Raw genomic sequence first — 19,533 nt, 5'->3', positions numbered from 1 at the left:
CGAAACGAAGACATTCTTGTCGTCCTGGTAAGCTGACAATTCACTCGGCGGCACGCGCAGACAGATTTGATTTTCAAGGTCATACTCACGTGACACCAATTCGAATTTTCTTTCAACGTCATCTCCTCTTCCAATACACCCAACCAATCAACGCATTCTTATTTGGAAATCCACCAACACTTGTCTTCATTACTTGCCTAGACCACAGTCATCTCAAATCATTTTCTGGCGAAGTCCAAGCCTTTAGCGCCGGGACAAGGCACTATTCGGACCAAGCCGCAATAGCTTGTTACGCCACAACGATACCAAAGCAGCATGGCTCTCCCAATGTTGTCTTCAACACCAAGGCATCATCCCGACTGCTGTCTGAGCCTTTCCGCCACGTTTCTGTCAAAATTAGACGTGCTCCTTCCTGCTCACGGTTGTCTAGCGCTCTCCATTGGTAGCGGCTCCGGTTTTTTCGAGGCTCAACTTCAAGCACACGACCCTGCTCTGCACGTGGAGGGTGTCGAAGTCAACTCGTCAATCAACAAATACCTCCCTGAAGAGGCCACGTGGGAAGTTGGTGGCACGTGGGATATTTGTCCACGAGCCAAAGCAGCACAAGCCTGGATCTTTGTTTATCCCAGAGAGCCAGGACTCATCAAGAGATATTTCGACGCGCATGCAGATGGAGAAGTCACGGTTGTGGTCTGGCTTGGACCGCGACTCGACTGGGAAGACTTCCAAGACTGCTTCAAATTTCCCGCGTTTGCGCCGGTCGAAATCATCGAAGACTGCGGGTTGGCGCCATATGAAATGATGGCAGTGACAAGGAGGAAAGTGGAGTGAAGTCTTCTTGCTGACTCCTCGTTCAGCTGTTGTCTTCTGCTTTGCGTCATGAGGCCGTGTCGTTGTCACGATCGTCGAGATGCCCTCTGTCGTGGCCAAACACCACAAGGACGCGGCGACAAAGGAAATCCACGTCGCAAAGCTAGTCGTGCCACCCAGCAAAGTTGCAAGTCCAGGCTGCGTAAGCCACAATATAAACCTCTCGCTCCCCGTCTTCAGCAGCAACGACTCTTCAGTCAACCAATTCTCGTATCAAGAACAGTCTTCCCAACATGGCCTGCCTCAAAAATCCTCCTCCGACGCCGGTCTGTGCAACACCACCTCGTTCTCGCCCTTTACCACCGCTTAGCAGCAACGAAGCACTTGCGCTGTGGACACAAGCCTCCCACCTCTTTCATCACTTAAACTGGACGTCGGCTGCCCTGCTCATTGCGCAGATCCTGCGCCGCACCTCGACTGACAGCACACCGCATATCTCGCGCGCCAAACTGTGGGCGAACCTTGGCGTAGTGCGTTTTCACTTGGGCGATTACGCCCTGGCGCTTAAAGCGATCGAAGAGGCCCTTGACGAGGTTAGTGCATCGATGGGCCTGAAGGCAAGCGCTGTTGAAGACGAGGATGCGCTCGATGGTGCGGCTATGCGGAACAGACTCGGCAGAGCGCGATCGGCGACGACGACTGTGGCTGACTTCATTCGCGCTGGCGCTGCTAGGATCGCGCCATCAAAGAAAAACGGCACTCCTGTTTCTGAGTTGGCAGGTGCCAGCGGGACGAATGTTGAAAGAGACACGAGACCTCCGCCACACATTGGCAAGGCGGCGACTGTTACCAACTCCATCACGACAATGGGTCGCTTCATCCGCGCAGGTGCGGTGTGGTCTGTCACCAACTCTGGCGCTGTGGATCGTGCACAAATCAGCGCGAGAAGGGGAACGAAAACGTTGACGCGGGAGAGGAGCATTCGAGCACCTCAGGCTACCACCTCTGAAGAACCGGAAGTCGATTCTGTCGAAGGCGCCGAGGCAGCAGGTCCAGCAACTACCGCAGAGGCCGGAAGAGCTGCAAAGCGCAAATTTTGGAGCCATCAAGCGAGCAAACAAACAAGAGCAAACGAAGAGCACGGGGTCCCGCCGGATGCTCCTCGTCCGCTCGCTCAACCGCAGGAGCCACTGCCATTCCCGCCAGAGACACCGCTGCTCTTCTTCCTCGCCGGTCTCGTCGCCTACCACCTCCCCACCACACCGCACTCGCCCATCAACTATTTCCGCGTCGCGCACGCATACTTCAAACGCTGTCTGTGGGCTCTGTCGCTCCTCTCCCACACGACCACGACCCCCCAACCCACCACTCAATACATCGCGGACCTTGTCGCCGACAACGACGAAGAGACGTATGATTATGACTACGCCGGGGAATACGACGCCGAGGAGGAAATGGAAGACGAGCAGGCAGAAGGGCATGCCAACAGCTTCGACTTCTCGCCCTTCGGCTTCGCGTTCGTGCTCTCACGCCGCAGCGTCATCACCAACGCGCTGACGTGCGACTATGAAGCTGAGTGCGTCGAGGGTCGGGGCACACTGGTCGTCGGGCGGTGCCGAGGAGTTGACGGGCTGGGAGCGGGAGTTGAGGGCGTGTGGTTTGAGGCTCCACTGGACTGAGGAACAAGTCTTTGCGCGATTTGTTTGTGATCGGAGCCGGTCGGAGATGCAGATTTAGATGATTGTTTCGAAGCAGGTTGGTTTTTCTGGTTCGTTATTTGCGCCTCTTTCTTCATTCTATCTTACACTTTTCAGCAGTATTGTCAGGACTCTTCAGGAAAATCAACTTCGAATTCCAAGACGAGCTGCCCTGCGTGATCGTTCGTCTTTCTGGATTCCAAGCAGCAGTCTTTCAATCGATCATCGCTGCCAGCTGCGCAGAGATAAGGCAGATGGGGCTGAGAGAAATTCACATGGGCAAAGGTTTCCGCCCCCAATTCTCAAGAGCTGCAGCTTTGTGTGCACAGACTTCTGCTCTCAATCTCCTTCGCAGCCCTGTAGCCTCGTGGCCCCCCACGCGGCACATCAGCTTTACAACTTTACTGCAAAACTCACCACCTCACCAACACCCTCTGAAACCCGTCATCAACAGGACATGCGCCTGTGCCCATCCAAATGTCATCTCTTTGGGACCAGTCGATTGCAAAACTCAGCGAAAAGGACCAGCGCATGTTTCGCTGCGGCAGCGCCTCAAAGCGAGAAATTTTGAACGACATTGTGGCCAAAGTCGAAGAGCAGCAGGATCAATGCTTGCGCCGACGTTGGAAGACCAAAGGCTTCAAGGGCCGGGAGATTGTCATTCGAGACGTTTGCGCAAAGTTCATCTCGTCCGTCAAGTCGTTTCTTGCGGTCGTCGACACCGCTGTGTCGTTTGACCCGGTCCATGCTGCGTTTCCGTGGGCAGGGATCCGTTTCTTGCTGCAGGTGAGTTGAGAGTGGGGAGAAAGCTTTGCTTGACCAAAGCTGACCTGCTACTAGTTTTGTATGAACAGTACCGAGGCTTTTGATGCCATGATCGAAGGGTTGGAAAAGGCTTCTGACATTATCGCCCGCTGCACGATCATGGAGAAACTCTATCTTCCTGCGACATCGGATGCCCAAAAATCATTCGAAACCCAATTATCGAAGCTCTACGGCGTGCTTTTGAGTTACCTTTGCGAAGCGATGCGGTACTACAAAAAAAGCTTTATTCGTAAGTACAATGTGATTATCTCGTGACATGTGACTGAACTCAGACAGGCAAAATTCTCGCCGACACAACAAGGAGGCAAGTCCTCGAAGATGCGCTCAAAGACGTTTCCGAAGGAGATCAGAAAGTGAGGTACCAGAGAGAACTCATCGATGCCGAACGAACGACAGCAACCTTGACCATTACCGAGTCCAACAAAGCATCTTTCGGAACGATGACTGTCAAAGTTGACGAACTCCAAGGCATGGACTGTTTCATCCTTGTGCTACGAGATTTGCTAATCCAGAAGCAGTAACACAAAAGATTCTCCAGCAGGCGCTGAAGGACTTGGAGACCCCCTTTGTTCGAATTGAAGGTCAGATTGGACGGTTGCATAATGCACTCGAAGGTACAATGACGGATCCATGACTGTATTTCGCTGACATCTTCCAGCATCGGAGAGGAGCGATCTTCTCAAGTGGCTGTCTGCCATAGACTTCCGCAAGCATCACGAAGCGATGATTTCAGGAATATTGCCAAATACGGGAGAGTGGCTCCTCACAAATCCCGAATATGCATCTTGGAAGTCCTCAAGCTCCTCCGAGATCCTGTGGCTTCATGGAACATGTAAGATCTATCATTAATGGTGGGGACAGATGCTCACAACATTGGTCAGGGGGTTGCGGCAAGAGTCGCCTTGCGTGAGTTGCATCAAGTTTACTGCATGATCAAGAAATTTCTGACAATCTCAGGGCTGTAATGATTGAAGATCTGGAGAAACAGCGAGCGTATGTTCCGCAAGCTGCGCCAATCGCGTACTTCTACTGCTGTCGAGATACTGCAGAGCCTCAGCGAGCCAACTGCGAAGAAATCTTGCGGGCCATCGTGAAGCAGCTATCCGTGTCCAAGACCGACGGCCAAATCGCGGGAGTAACAGTCAACAAGTACAAGAACAAGGTCGAAGATGGAAAGAAGAATGGCCTTGATGCGTCGCCTTTGACGAAGGAAGAATCTGTGGAGCTCATTCTTCAACTCACTGCCGCAACCCCGGCTACAATAGTTATCGACGGACTCGACGAATGCGACTCTCAGCAGCGAGGACTGATCATGTCGGCGTGTGAGGAGATTGTTGCAAAATCTAGAGATCTTGTTAAAATCCTCGTGAGCAGCCGCGAGGAAGATGACATCAAAATGCGACTTGGCCAGTCACAGGAAATCTCCGTAACCGCGAAACAGAACCACGAAGATCTCGGCAGATTCATCAAGTCCAAGGCCAAAGACTTCATCACGGAATGGGGGCAAAAGCCGGGCAAAGAGGCTCACAAACTCGGCCAGCTCGAGAACGATATCATCTCTGCTTTGGAGGCCGGAGCGCAAGGAATGTAAGTGTCAGTGTCTGGAGACTTCGGCGACTCCCTTGCGCTGTTCTTACATGTCTCAGGTTCCTGTGGGTCACTCTGCAACTTGAGACTATCCGCGACACCGAGCGGATAAAGCTCGACGAAGATGTACGCGCTGCGCTGCGCCATCTCCCTGCGGGCCTGATCAAATCGTTCGATGCCGTTTACGCTCGCATTACTTCCTTGGAGCAGACGGCCAAGACTGTCACCACATTGGTCCTTAAATGGCTGCTTTGCGCTCAAAGACCTCTCTCCGTCGAGGAACTGATTGCGGCAGTCTCCAGGAGCATTCGAGCCGACGAGGCATTTTCGACAACCGAGCTTCTCGATTGCTGTTGTGGCCTCGTCGTCCTGGATTCTGAATCAGACGTGCTTCGCTTGTCGCATACGTCAGTAAGAGAGTAAGTGAATCTCCTCCATGCCATGTCAATTCTGCTCACCAAAATCGACATCTTCAGATATCTTGAATCGCTTCCAGAGTTCGACTCTACTGAGACGCACTCAGCTGTAACGGGAAGATGCTTGGGCGCCTACATCTGGGATGGACCTTCCAAGGATCTCTTGGTCGACTACGCAACGGTCTACTGGCCTATCCACTGCGAAGCCGTCGGAGTGCCTCATCGAGATGCCGTTCTGAAAGCAATGCTGCTGGAATTTTTCACAAAAGAGGAACATTTTGAAGATTGGCTCGACAGTGTTGATGGCAAACTCCAATCGCAAGAAGTACGCTGGCATGGCGATCTAACCAAGAAGCTGAATGCATTATCGAGCTCACCTCCTTCTCCCCTGTTCACAATTAGCTGTTTCGGGCTATCTGAGGTGCTCCAAAATTTGAGCGAACGCGGTCTACTGCAGGATCTGGAGCTTCTCAACAAACACGACGCTAGTGGGCTATACCTTGCAGCTCACTTTGGGCATGAGGATGTGGTCAAAGGCCTGATTGGTCTGGGATGCAACGTCTCCGCCGCCTGTGGGCGATTCGGATCTGCCATCAAAGCCGCCGCGTTCTTTGGTCATTGCAGCATCGTCAAACTGCTGCTAGATCATCATGCGGCGACTGACTTTGGCCCCGGCGACTTTGCCAATCCGTTGCAGGCTTCTTTGGCCGGCGGTCACGAAGACATCATCGAGGCACTCCTTCGTAGCGGCTTCAGATTCTCGACTCAGGACGAATTCAACGACGCTCTGCAGTTTGCTGGCTTTAAAGGCCATGCACAGCTGGTGGAGCACCTGTTGCAAGGCAAACTCGGCGACTACGCACCACACGAAAACCACGATCCACTGCAGGTAGCGCTCCACGGCCGCAGGGAGAAAGAGTCGAAAAGACTTCTCGCAAGATATGCAGACATCAATGCGGAAGTGGGGTATTTTGGCAACGCTCTCCAAGCTGCGATAGCAGGCGGAAAGCTGAGCCTCGTGCAGCTTGTCCATCAAGAAGGAGCAAGTCTCGGCTCGAGAGGGAGATTCGGCTATCCCCTCCGCGCAGCCGCGATCGCCGGCAAAGACGATGTTCTGGTGTGGCTTCTTGATCAAGGAGCCGATCCAAACGTCCAAGATGATGAGCTCGGTGATGCTTTACAAGCAGCAGCGTCCAAAAACCACATATCTACCATGTCCATCCTTTTGGAGCACGGCGCGAACCCCGATGGTCACGGTGGGTTTTTCAAAAGCACCATGCAAGCTGCAGCCTACGCAGGACACCAGGAGGCGATCAAACTTCTGCTGCAGAATAAGGCCAGCATAAAGGCGGTTGGTCGATTTCGAAGTGTTTTGCAAGCCGCAATCCACGCGAGAAATGACGATGTTGTGGACTTGCTACTTCAAAAGGGAGCTCCCGTCGACACGAGACACAGATTCTACGTGATGGAGAACTCCCTCCCTTCCCGAGAAGTGCGCAGGACTTTGCCTAAAATTCATGATGGCACCGAACAAGTCGATTGTCCAGGCGACTCTGGTTCTCTTGAGCTGGCTGCGCGTTACGGAAATGTTCAGTTAATACAAAAGTTCATCGACATGGGCGCCAAAATTGACGCCGCAGATGATGACGAAACCTATAACAGATACGATTCAGGCTCCACGTACACTGCTTTGCAAATCGCCGCTTTCTGGGGCCACCGCGACGCAGTGATATGCCTGCTCGACAATGGAGCCAACATCAGTGCGAAGCGCCAGACACTTGGTACACCTTTGCAGGCTGCGCTCGAAGGCTCGCGCCTCGACATCGCATCGCTGCTTCTGGAAAGAGGCGCGCCAATCGATCAGCATTGGGGCCAATTCGGCTCGTGTCTGCAAGTGTTTTGCGAAAGAGATAACCTGGAAGTCGTCCGCTTTCTCCTCGAACATGGCGCCGACATTGAAGACACTGGTGGCATGCATGGAAATGCCATCCAAGTTGCATCTGATACCGGGCACTTGCGGATTGTGCGTTTTCTTCTGGAGAATGGAGCCCGCATCGACGCTCCGGGAAAGAAAAACGGAAACGCGCTGCAGGCCGCAGCAGGCCAAGGGAATCTGAAGATCGTCAAGTTTCTCATTCAACACGGCGCCAATGTCAATGCCGCAGGAGAACAAAGAGGTACAGCTCTGCAAAACGCAGTCGCCGCTATGCATGTAGAGATGGTCAAGTACCTTTTGGACGAAGGAGCGGAAATCGAAACAGCAGACGGAGGATTTGGCAGTCCGCTGCAACTGGCGAGTTACTCTGGCCAGACGGAAGTCGTTCAAATTCTCCTCGAAAGAGGCGCCGACATCCATTCTCGTCATGACCTCTTTCCTCTTCGACTCACTCGTGACGAGGAGCCCGATCCAACAGACGCGCTTTTTGCGGCGTGTAAGCGAGGCCATGCCTCCATTGCTCGCCAGCTATTCCGCAAAGACCCATGGGGCTATGTTCGACGTGGAACTTTTGAGCGCACCGCCGAGAAAAGCGCTAAGAAAGAGCACCTGGAAATTTCCTCAATGCTCATCTCTGAAGGTGCTAGCGTCGGCTTTGGCGCCCACATCTTCGGCCCCTTGATTTTGAATGCCCTCAAACGGCGTTCGATTCCATTCTTGGCGACCGTTATGCAGAACTTCCCTAACATTGGTGAGTTGGTCTTTTCAGGCCGGAGTTTGCTGGAAGAGGCTGCGTACCAAGGGGAAGCCTCGACTGTGGCTTCTCTTCTGGCCAAGGGCACTAGCCCAGCGTCTCGTGACGCTGCTCTTACAAGTGCCATTGCCGCCCATTTCGATCGCCTGGATGAGCAGAGCAGCGGATCATCTGACGAGGACGAAGAAGAAAAGCTCTGGTCTACGTACAACATGGATGAGGAAGAAAAGCTCCGGCTTGGCGATGCATTGGAAGTCCTTCGTGTTCTGGTCGAAGCCGGAGCCGACGTGACGCCTTTGGCAGAGAAGGTGCAATTCTTTGTTCCCATGATTTTTGCAGAAGGAAGTCTCCAGCTTATAGAGCTTCTCGACCGTCGACTTTGCATCATCCCCCAGGCTGATTCACCGCTGTTTCGAGAAATCCTGCAGCTAGTCTCATCTGCGGGAAAGTTGGACATTGTGAAGTATCTCATTTCCAAAGTCTCACACCCAGAGCCTTCGACTTATGCCGGAGCCATAAAATTTGCCGCGAGTAGAGGCCAGAAACATGTTGTGGAGTACTTTTTGAGTCTGAATCCGGACATGGCAGCTTTCAACACGGTCGACGACAACGCACTAAAAGGGGCAACCAGTTCCAAGAGCCTGGAAACCATGCAGCTCCTCCTCCGCGAGATAGATCACGATGCTCCAGTGTTTGAGGCCGCGCTTGCGCTGTTGTTCGCAGACGACGACGACTACGACGATCACGGTTTCTACGACGACGGATACTCCTACGACAACGACGACGAGTCCCCGGAGCACAAGGCGCAGCGCCTCGAAAGCCTTCTCAAGCCCTTGTCCCGGAAGACCGACGTTGGTCCTATTTGCACCCATTTCCTTTCCAACGCTCGTAGACCCCTGTTGAAGGACCCTTTGACTGTCCTTCTCACGTACGGCGCCGATCCAAATGCGAAGAGTGCAGAAGGCCAGGCCCCGCTGTACCAGGCCGCCAAGTTCGATCGCGAAGATCAAGTCAAAGTCCTGCTCGACTTTGGTGCTGATCCGAACCCCGAAGCCGCAGAACTTGGGACGGCTTTGCACATTGCGGCGAGAAAGGGCGCGCTGGGGGCCGCAAAGCTCCTCATAGAGGCCGGTGCAGACGTCAATCACATCGCCGGGCTTTATGGCAGTGCGTTGACGGCGGTAATTAGCAGTAGAGTGTGGTCCGACCGTTACATTCCGCAGGAAAGTGATATTCAAATTGCAGAATTTCTCGTCGAGAACGGCGCCGACGTGGACGCACAAGGGGGATTCTTTGGCTCCGCACTCCAGGCAGCGGCAAGCGGTGGCAACGAGCAAGCCGTCAAGTTCTTGCTGGAGAAGGGCGCCGATCCGAGCTTGAAGGGTGGCAAATACGGTTCGGCGTTGAAGGCTTCGCGACACAAGTGTTCGAGAGATTGTCAGCATGCTGACTTTGAGGGTTTGCAGGGGGGCCCATTTTGTGTAGCAAAAGAGAAGGAAAATATCGCGCAGCTATTGATTGACGCCGGTGCCTCGGACTCGGAATAGTCACGCCGTGGGAGAGAGGGCCAGTCCAGTTACGATGCACTCGGGCCAAACTCAAAGCTGCTTACCTTGGAGTAGAGGGTTTGGAGCAAGCACAAAATTAAATGACAACGGCATCATTGATATTTGACACCGCTGTTCATCCTTCCCTTCTTCGAAAATTTCCATCATTCTCTTATGGCGCGCATCTGAGCAGTTGGACTCCCTCATGCCGCGCACTCACTCAGGCTGTCGAAATTACAAACCCTCCGGCAGCACTCGACGGCGAAGTAAGTCAAACCTCCCCAGCACTGAAACTGGGAGTGGTTGCCCGTCGGCTTGTGGATGGCTTCTCCATGAGTAAGAAAGAGGTCCCTTTGTGTCTCCCATTCCGCCCCGGTCGGCGCTGCGTCCCTGGCCAGAATGGTACCAGAAGTCTCAGGGGTTCCTGGATCCCATTGCGATCAGCTATCAACATCGCTCTCCTTCATCCTGATGTTATGCTGCCCGTCACCATAAATATTTGCTGGTAGCAGCACCGTGCTGAGCTTCTTTGGCCTCTACAGCCGAATTGAAATCCTTTGGCCCCTTCGGCCAAAGTGAAATCCTCCACGAAAGCGCGACAAGCAGTGGCATTGCAAATTTCCAGGGAAATCGGTAGGAGAGGCTAAAGGAGAAGCTTTTCTGTAGCTCCAGCAGCGAGAAAGAGGTCCGTTTATATACCCAACCGCGGGCAGCCAGGAGTCAGAAGTCAGAAGTCAGGAGTCAGGGGTCACAAGCCTCGCTCGCACGCCTCCCCTGACACGACCACGGCATGTGCCTTGACACCACCCACAGGCTGCAGCCGCGCTAGGCAGCAGTGCGTGGACCCTCGGTCGTGAGTGAGTATAAAAGCACGTCTCGCTGCCCGGTTCTGTTGAGGCAGAGCAGGACGCGACACAGTTTGTCAGTGACGACCAAGATGTCAATACACAGCTACTTGTCTGTCGTTTCCACCATGTCAACATCTTCTGACTGTTCTTTGTGGTCCAAACTCTTCGCGACATTACCACTTTTTGTACTCCTTTCTTTCTGTGGGATATTTATCCTGCCCGTGTTCCTTTTGTCATATTTTTAGCATATGAGTGCAGCGAAGAGCGTCATTGCTTGATCTTAGAGACTACCATCATCGCCAATCAATGACACTTTCTGCCATCATTACAACCGCTGCTTCTCCCAGCGAACAAATTCTTTCCAAGAGAAAGCGAAACAGCAAAAGAGCAAGAATTCAGCTCTGCCCGCACCGCACGAGAGTGTTTTATAACATGGTAGAAGCGGCGAAAACAAGTGTAAAAGTAGTGTGTTTTGTTCAGCCTTGGCGAATAAGATGCGCGGAACTCAGCCGGCAGGTCTGAGGATCGAAGTCTAGCTGGAGACAAAGGGGGTTTTATACCGCACCGCCCTGCAGCCCAGGCGGCCGCCTTGATTGAATCACAAGCATGAGCGCCGTGTCAAAGGTGCGTTGACAGGTGACGCTTCTTCACATTATACGCAAAGCCAGGGTCTGAGCTGTTTGATTCGTCTGCATATGATGAATGATGTGTCGGGGAGCTGACTGTAAGTGGTTTGAAAGCTGCGGGTATAAAGAGCGCCTCAATCCTCAATCTTCTATCCTGCGTTCAATGGACAAGCCGACGCAGCTCAGTCAGGGAAGTCCAGACTGACCACATGAACGACTGACTGGCCTTCCCGGCAAGCTGACTGCGTCTGGATGGGCTGGTGCGCATTTCACACCGGCACGATGCGTGTGTTTCTCTGTATTCTCTAATCTTTGCTCAATCAGCACCATCCAGCAATTATGAGACGCATCATACTTCTACGATGACCGAACTCATCTATAAGTGTCAAATTAGGCAACCTGCTCAACTAGCGCGCCTAGTCTATGATATTACAGAGGTCTATTTATAGATAGTAATACCTAGTAAGGTAAGCTATCTAGTATTTTCTATAAAATAGATAGCTTAGTAGATAGTTAAATTAATAGTTTATATAATTACTTTAATTAGGTTATAAGCCCTTATATAAATACTACTCTCTCTTTATTTATAATCCTCTAGTATTAAGTTTATTAAACTATACTATCTTATCTCTTATTAGCCTACTAGTAATAATATCTTATAGTTAACTCTATAACTCTCTCTTATCTTACTACTTTACTACTACTATAAGTACTAAAGTACCTATCTTACCTCCTAGTAACTCTCTAGCTAGTAAATCCTCTATTAAACTCTCTACTAATACTAGTAATACTAGTAATATAAGTAATACTTATAGTAATACTAGTATTATTAATAAAATAAGTATTCTATTTAATACTAAAAGGACCTTTAGTATACCCTCTAAGAATATCCTACTATTAAAAGATACTAGTAACTAGGATAAGTAGTAGTAGCTTATTAAGATAAGACTTTAGCTATTTAATTACTTATCCTTACTTAATTACCTACTATAGACTCTAGCTAAAACTACTAAAGATAATATATTAGTCTACTAGTTTAGTATAGTTATCTTATATAATTTAATAATCTACCTAAATAGTAAAGATAATTATACTTACTTAATCTAGAGTTAACTTACTAGAATACTTAGTACTAAGGGTCTATTATTTAAAGTAGATATCCTATAAAGTTTCCTATTTTATTAATATAGTAAATTTACCTTAGCTAGGGAGTTTATTAATATATTTTACTAGTAAAAGTAGATATATACTACTTATACTTATAGTAGGAGGATAAAAGTCTTTAGCTACCTAGTATTTTCCTAGTTAGGCTAGACTAACTACCTCCTAGCTACTACTTAATAACCTAATACCCTAGCTATTTCTAATAGCTCTAATTAGTTCTATAGCTAGTTTATTAAGTAATTTAAAGTATTTTAAATTTTTCTACTAGTTTAATATTTTATATACTACCCCTCTACTATAATTACTACTACTACTCTCCTAGGTATACTTTCTAAGATATTATTAAAATACTACTATAGTAAATTATTTTAGACTTTCTTTAAAGCTTTTCTTAGCTCCTCTTTAATATACTCTTCCCTACTAATAAGTATTAGGAGGTTAGAGTAGGTATAATAGACCTCTCTTTTAAGATACTATTAGAGGTATTTAATTAGGTTAAGATCTAGTAAGTAGAGGGGCTAATTAATAAGGGGTATACCTATAGTTTTAAACTATTTTATAACCTTCTTTAACTTAAAGATAGGGGTATTATCCTATATAAAGGTTATACTAGGTTCCTATAAAGTAGGGATTATTTTATCTAAAATTTAAAGATAGGAGTTAATAGAGTAGCCCTTTCTCTTTATCTCTAGATCCCTTATTATTATAAAGAGATTACTCCTTTTAAGAGTACTAGAAAATACTACTTAGACTATAATTAATATATTCTTTTCTTTCTTATATATATTAATTATTTCCTACTTCTACTTCTAGTCTAGTATATAGAAGACCTATTTATATTATTTACCCTTATTATACTTTATAGAGTACTTATTAGACTAGATAAATTTAGCCTAATCTACTATAGTCTAGTTATACTATACCTTAGCCTAAGTAAGTTAAATAGCTATATATATAATTATAAGGAAGGGCTACTTAGCTACCTTCTAATTAGTAATATTATACTATTTAAGAATATAGTAGTAGGTTTTAGATAATACTATTAGCCTATATAAATTATAGAGCTAGGTATATATTACCTTTAGATTTTTTTATACTTCTTAGATAATAACCTATTTATCTTAATCTAATATAGCCCTTAGCTAACTAGTATATACTTTAGATATACTACTATAGTTAGATATAGAGTTTTATAAGGTATATTTAACTATTAAAAGTAGTATAAAAAGCTTAGAAGTAATTACTAAGGCTTTCTTATTAGAATAGTAGGATAAAATAATAAGAGCTCTTTAAATTAGAGTAAGCTCCTTATAATACTCTTAAATACTAAAGACTTATACTAATAGAGTATATAGAGCTATAGTAGTAGTAAAGTAAAGGGGGGGGGGGGGGAATATAAGTATATAATTTTATATTCTATATTATTAGCTAATTAAGTAAACACTTTTAGCCTAGTACTATAGTAGGAACTACTAGATAATATTCTTAATATACTTTTTCTTACTAACCTATAAGATAATCTTCCTATATAGTATATAAATAAGTATTTAAATTAGTATAATAAAATATAGATACCTTATTTTAATAACCTATATTTTACTACCTATAATAAACTAAAGTACTAGGGGGGAGAAGTAACTATACTTACTATCTATTAAACCCTAAATAACTCTTATACTAATTAGTAGACTTATAGCTAATAGCTATACTACTTTTACTACTAGAAGCTAGGCTATATATTATAGGTTAGCTAAAAACCTATAATTATATTAAATACTACTTAGTATTAAGTACTAGGTATACCTATACTATAACTACTAGCTATAACTATAAGCTATATATACTAAAGTTATCTAACTCTCTAAGAGCTATAGCTACTTAGATAATTTAATCCTAGTACCTATATATATATTACTAATATAATAATAGAAATAAGAATAAAACCTCCTATATCTATAGTAGGGAATTAGCTAAGTAGTTAATTTTAAAAAGTATATTATTACTAATAAGCTAATAAACTACTATATAATTTAAGATTAAGATAAGATCTCTCTTCTTATAGTACCTACCTTCCTTCTATTATAATTTCTAAGGTAGATTAGGTAATAGAATATAAAAGGACCTTATTATATAGATATTATAGATAGCTATCTTTATTTTTTTATAATTAATACTTTTAAGTAGACTCCTTACTAATTTAACTTATACCTTATTATATACCCTTCTTACTTAGCTTTATCTCCTATACTTATATACCTTAGTATTAGATAAATAGTTACTTAGAAATAGCCTATTAATTAGGTAACCTATTAGCCTATAATAGAAAAATAAAGATTATTAAGTTACTATATCTTTCCTTATATTAACTTTTCTAATACCTAGGAAGGTCTAAAATATCCCCTACTAAGAATACTAGATATATATTCTAGGAATAATACCTATATTAGTTAACTAAGCCCTATTCTAAGTCTTATAGTATAAGTACTAATAGATACCCCTATAAGTCTAGAGGACCCCTAGGTATATAGCTAGAGCTACTTTATATAAGAAGTAGAGATTAGTATATAAAGAGAATATAGGTAGTCTCCTATTCTAAAACCCCTATAAGTAATAAGGTTATATTATATAAATTAAACTAAGTTAAGAACTAGTTAGCTATAGCTAATCTAGGATCTAATTAAAAGGATAGAGTAATAAGGTTAACTTCTATAGCTCCTTTAATCCCTTCTATATAAATAGAAGAAAGCCCTAATAACCCTTCTTTAGAACTAGAGGAGAACCCTATCCTCCTATAGATTTATAAAATTAGTTTAGATAACCTAAAGCTACTTAAGGTAGTAATAAAATAGGGGCCCTATATAGAAGTTATTCCTAAGCTCTTTAATAAACTCTTAAGATAAACTGAGGCTAGTAAGAGTTAGTATAATAAGATTTATAAGATAGAGGTTATAAAATTACTCTTTAATAAGAAGTACTAAGTAGCTACTATAGAGGGAGTAATCTTCTACTATAGATAGTTTATAGACTATTATAGGAATAAGATTTTAATAATCCTACTAGTCTATATAATAGATAAAATTACTAAAGAATAGACTAACTAGGAATACTTATCTTATAAAGAAACTATATTCTCTTATAATTTAGCTTATACTACTATTAGCTAGCCTATTTAGAAGTACTATATTAAGATCCTAGACCTACCTCTCCTTATAAATAGAAAAGTACCTAAGTACTAGGTCTAGCTCTACTAAGTTAAGAATAAAATTTAGATTAACTATAACTAATTTATCTTAGATAACCCTATAGATACTAAGGTAGTAATTATAGTATATATTATATCTAGAATAAGTAGTAAAGTAGCTAATTACCTTCTTCTATTTCTTAATATTAAAGAAAAAGAAGAATTACTTATTACTAATACTAATTTATATACCTTTCTAGGGGATAAGTTTAATAATCCCTTTAAAAGAAAAGAAGCTAAGGATAGCCTCTAGTACCTCTACTTCTATATTAATAATAATTTCTAATTATATATTACTAAATTTATAGCTTTAGCCCTTAATATAGACCTATTCTAGTCCTAATAGAAGGAAGAGTTTTATATCTCTTTAGACCCTTAATTAAAAATATATATAATACTCTATAAGGATAATAACTATATTAAGTTCTAGGACTATATTAATAAGGTATCTACTATTATATATAATCTAAAGGACTATTAAGCTTTATATATATAAGTAAGTAAATCTAAAGCTAAATAATAATAGGAGGAATATTCTAAAAAGAAAGCTAGTATTAGCTTAACTACTTTTAAGAAATCTAGTTATACTAGTACTTCCTTATATACTACTAAATCTAAGGAACCTAAGAAGCCTATTTATAATAGTAGAAAGGATACCTACTATAATTATAGGAAAGAGGGATACTAGGTATAAGACTATATAGTTTCTATTAAGGAAATAGATATATAACCTAAAGAAAATAAGCTAGTACTTAAACTAGAAGAATTCTTTAAGAATAGTAACTTAAAAAACTCCCTTCTCTAGGCTCTAGGCCTACTCTAGAGATAATAATTAGGACCCTTTAATTTAAAGGTATAGATATTAGAATTAATAATTTAATAGAAAGATAAGCCTTTACTATACCTATTAAGATCTATAAGAATAGAAAAGCTCTTTATACTAAGGTACTAGTTAATACTAGTACTCTTAAGACCTACTTTATCTACCTATAACTTATATAATATCTTAATACTCTTAGTATATATAAATATAAAATTACTAGGGGTATACTTAAAGCCTTAGGATTTAATAGATAAGTAGCTACTAAATTAAAGTATACCTATTTTCTTACTATTACCCTTAACTAAAAAATATATAAAATATAGGCCTTTATTATAATAATTAGTTATAATAATCTTATACTTAGGAAATATTTCTTTTCTTAGAATAACCTTTTACTAGATTATAAAAAATATAAGCTTCTTAGCTAAGATAATAAAGCTCTACCTATATATAAAAAAATACTTCTCCTAGTTTACTTAGTAGTATACTAATAAGGAAAAATCTTAGAAATATACTAAAAAGACCTAGAAAGAAGAGAAAAAGCCTAAAAAGATATAGAAGAGAAAATAGATAACCTAGAGATTAACTCCTTATTTATTCCTTTAAACTCTCTTTTTATATAGGATAAATCCTTAGAAGTCTAAGTTATTACCCTCTAAGAAGTTAATATAAGAATTTAAGAACTTACTTTACTAGAAGAAGCTAAAGAAACTATATAACTCCTTAATAAATACCTCCTACTATAGTATAAGAAATACTAAGATATCTTTTCTAAATAATAGTCTAATACCCTACCCCTATACTAGCTAGGTATTAATTATTAGATTATTATTAATAGAAATAAACCCTTTTCCCTCCCTTTAAGCCCCTTATATAGAATAATAATAGAATAACTATAAGCTATAAAGAAGTATATCCTTAAAAACCTTAAAAAAGGCTTTATAGTTAAAAGTACTATATAATATATATTACTAATTCTTATAGTCTAGAAGGGTAGTAGTAACTAGAGATTCTATATAGACTATTAATATTTAAATACTTATATTAAGAAAGACCTATACCCTCTACCTCTTATCTAAGAAATTCTCTAAAGAATTACTAAGGGTAAAGTATATACTAAGCTAGATATTTAATAAGTATTTTATTAAATTCTTATAGACCTAGAATCCTAGGACCTAATAACCTTCTATATATAATATAGATATTTTAAGTATACTATACTCCCCTTTAAACTCTATAATAGTCCTACCTTATTTTAGTACTTTATTAATAAAGAACTTATACTATACCTAGATAATTTTATTATTACTTTTATAGATAACTTACTTATTATCTTAGAGAACCCTTAGAAGTATAAGTAGTAGGTTAAGAAGGTACTTAAATAACTATAATATACTAACTTATAGATAGATATTAAGAAATCTAAATTCTCTATTACCTATATAAAGTTTTTAGAATATATTATCTCTACTAATAGAATTTCTATAGATCTAGATAAGATATCTACTATATATAAATAGAACCTACTAATAACCCTTAAAGGACTTTAAGCCTTTCTAGGGTTTTATAATTTCTATTAAAACTTTATCCCTAAATATAGTAGAATAGCTAGACCTCTAGAGAAACTCTACTCTAAATAAAAATTCTATACCTTTAATAATTTTAAGGTCTAGATATTCTAATAACTAAAGAAGATAATAACTAGCTCTTTAGTAATAGTATATTATAATCCTAAGCTACTTATATATATAGAAATAGATATAAGTAATAGGGTAGTAGCTAGAGTTCTATTATAGTATTAAGAAACTAGAGAATAGAGGCCTATAGCTTTCTACTCTAAGTTAATATTAGATATAGAACTCTAGTATAAAATCTATAATAAAGAATTCCTTACTATTATATATAGATTTAAAGAATAGAGAAGTATACTCCTAGGCCTATATTAGCTATTTATAGCTATTACTAATTACTAGGTACTTAAATACTTCTCTACTAAATACTAACTTAATACTTAATAAGCCTAATAGTTAGAAAAACTTACTAAATACTATATATAATTTATATATAGGCTAGGTAAAGATAATATTATTACTAATACTCTTACTTAAAAATAAGAAGAGCTATAGACCTAGAAGAATAAGAGTATTACTAGGTATATAATATAGTTAGTAGCTAAAGACTAGATTCTTAATCTAAATATCCTTAATATTACTTTTAGTAGCTTATTCCTAATCCTAAATAGAGTATTAGAAGTAAATAAAAAGTCTAGCTTATTATAAGAATAGTATATATAAGCCTATAAATCTAATAAGAAGAATTAGACCTTCTATAATAACTACCTCTTCTTTAAGGAGTAACTTATAGTTCCTAAGTAAGATATCCTATATATAGAGCTAGTAAATAAAATTTACTTATTACCCCTACTTATATATACTAGATAAAATAAAACTTAGAAAGTAGTAAGAAGATACTACTATTAGCTAGGTATCTTCTAGTAAATTAATAATATTATAAAAGTCTACTATATATACTAAAGGAATATAAACTTTTATAATAAGAAACTAGGACTACTTTAACCCCTTCTAATTCTAGACTAGGTATAGTAATATATTACTATAGACTTTAAAGAGATATCTAAGGATAAATCTAGGTATAATACTATCTTAGTATTTATAGACTAGCTAAGTAAGTAAACCTTTAGCCTTCCCTACTATAAGGTAATTAATACTAAGGGTATTATCTAACTATACTATTAGTATATCTAGAGAATATATAGTATATCTAAATTAGTAGTTTCTAACTAAGGACCCTAGTTTATTTTAGATTTCTAGAATAAGCTATATATAATAATTAGAGTTAAATAGAAGCTTACCTTAGCCTACTACTCCTAGATAAATAGTACTACTAAAATTATAAACTAGGTTATTAACCTATATTTATAACTATATATTAACTATTTCTAGGATAACTAGGTAGAAAGGCTTTTAGTACTAGACTTTATATAAGTTATACTCCTATATAAATCTATAGGTATATCCCCCTATAAGTTAATCTTTAGCTACTAGCCTAGCTTCCTATTTAATTAGGAGAAATATACTATATATCTAGAACCTATAGAGAAACTATCTTATATTACTATATAAAGATTTACTAAATATATATAAGAAACTATATAGTAGGCTAAATAATAATTAGGTCTTACCTAGGAGTAAATAGTATAAGCTATAAACTAATTCTAGTAGGAATTAGACTTTAAAGA

General features: G+C 41.3%; 3 protein-coding genes across 3 annotated transcripts; all 3 read left to right on the top strand.

Moving 5' to 3' along the window:
* The first annotated feature begins 84 nt into the window (after positions 1–84).
* Positions 85–1,148, top strand: J3D65DRAFT_124626 (uncharacterized protein). Its single transcript, XM_066793848.1, has one exon. The coding sequence runs from the start codon at positions 316–318 to the stop codon at positions 829–831; it is 516 nt and encodes a 171-aa protein (XP_066651541.1). The 5' UTR covers positions 85–315; the 3' UTR covers positions 832–1,148.
* On the top strand, positions 1,104–2,489 carry J3D65DRAFT_606781 (uncharacterized protein; the record flags this gene model as incomplete). Its single annotated transcript, XM_066798458.1, has 1 exon — positions 1,104–2,489. The coding sequence occupies one exon, from the start codon at positions 1,104–1,106 to the stop codon at positions 2,487–2,489; it is 1,386 nt and encodes a 461-aa protein (XP_066651540.1).
* A 271-nt stretch (positions 2,490–2,760) lies between these two features.
* On the top strand, positions 2,761–9,939 carry J3D65DRAFT_124683 (ankyrin repeat-containing domain protein). The gene is made up of 9 exons (XM_066793849.1): positions 2,761–3,293; positions 3,348–3,561; positions 3,609–3,800; positions 3,851–3,946; positions 3,991–4,164; positions 4,214–4,238; positions 4,290–4,919; positions 4,979–5,338; positions 5,396–9,939. Exons 1-9 carry the CDS (start codon positions 2,985–2,987, stop codon positions 9,570–9,572), a joined length of 6,177 nt encoding a protein of 2,058 aa, XP_066651539.1. The 5' UTR covers positions 2,761–2,984; the 3' UTR covers positions 9,573–9,939.
* The last annotated feature ends 9,594 nt before the right edge of the window (positions 9,940–19,533 follow it).

The sequence above is a fragment of the Phyllosticta citribraziliensis genome, assembly GCF_038025025.1.
Source record: "Phyllosticta citribraziliensis strain CPC 17464 chromosome Unknown J3D65scaffold_12, whole genome shotgun sequence".
NCBI classification, from domain to species: Eukaryota; Fungi; Ascomycota; class Dothideomycetes; order Botryosphaeriales; family Phyllostictaceae; genus Phyllosticta; species Phyllosticta citribraziliensis.
The sequence above is the reverse complement of the archived record's forward strand: the minus strand, read 5'-3'. Positions and strand labels throughout refer to the sequence as shown.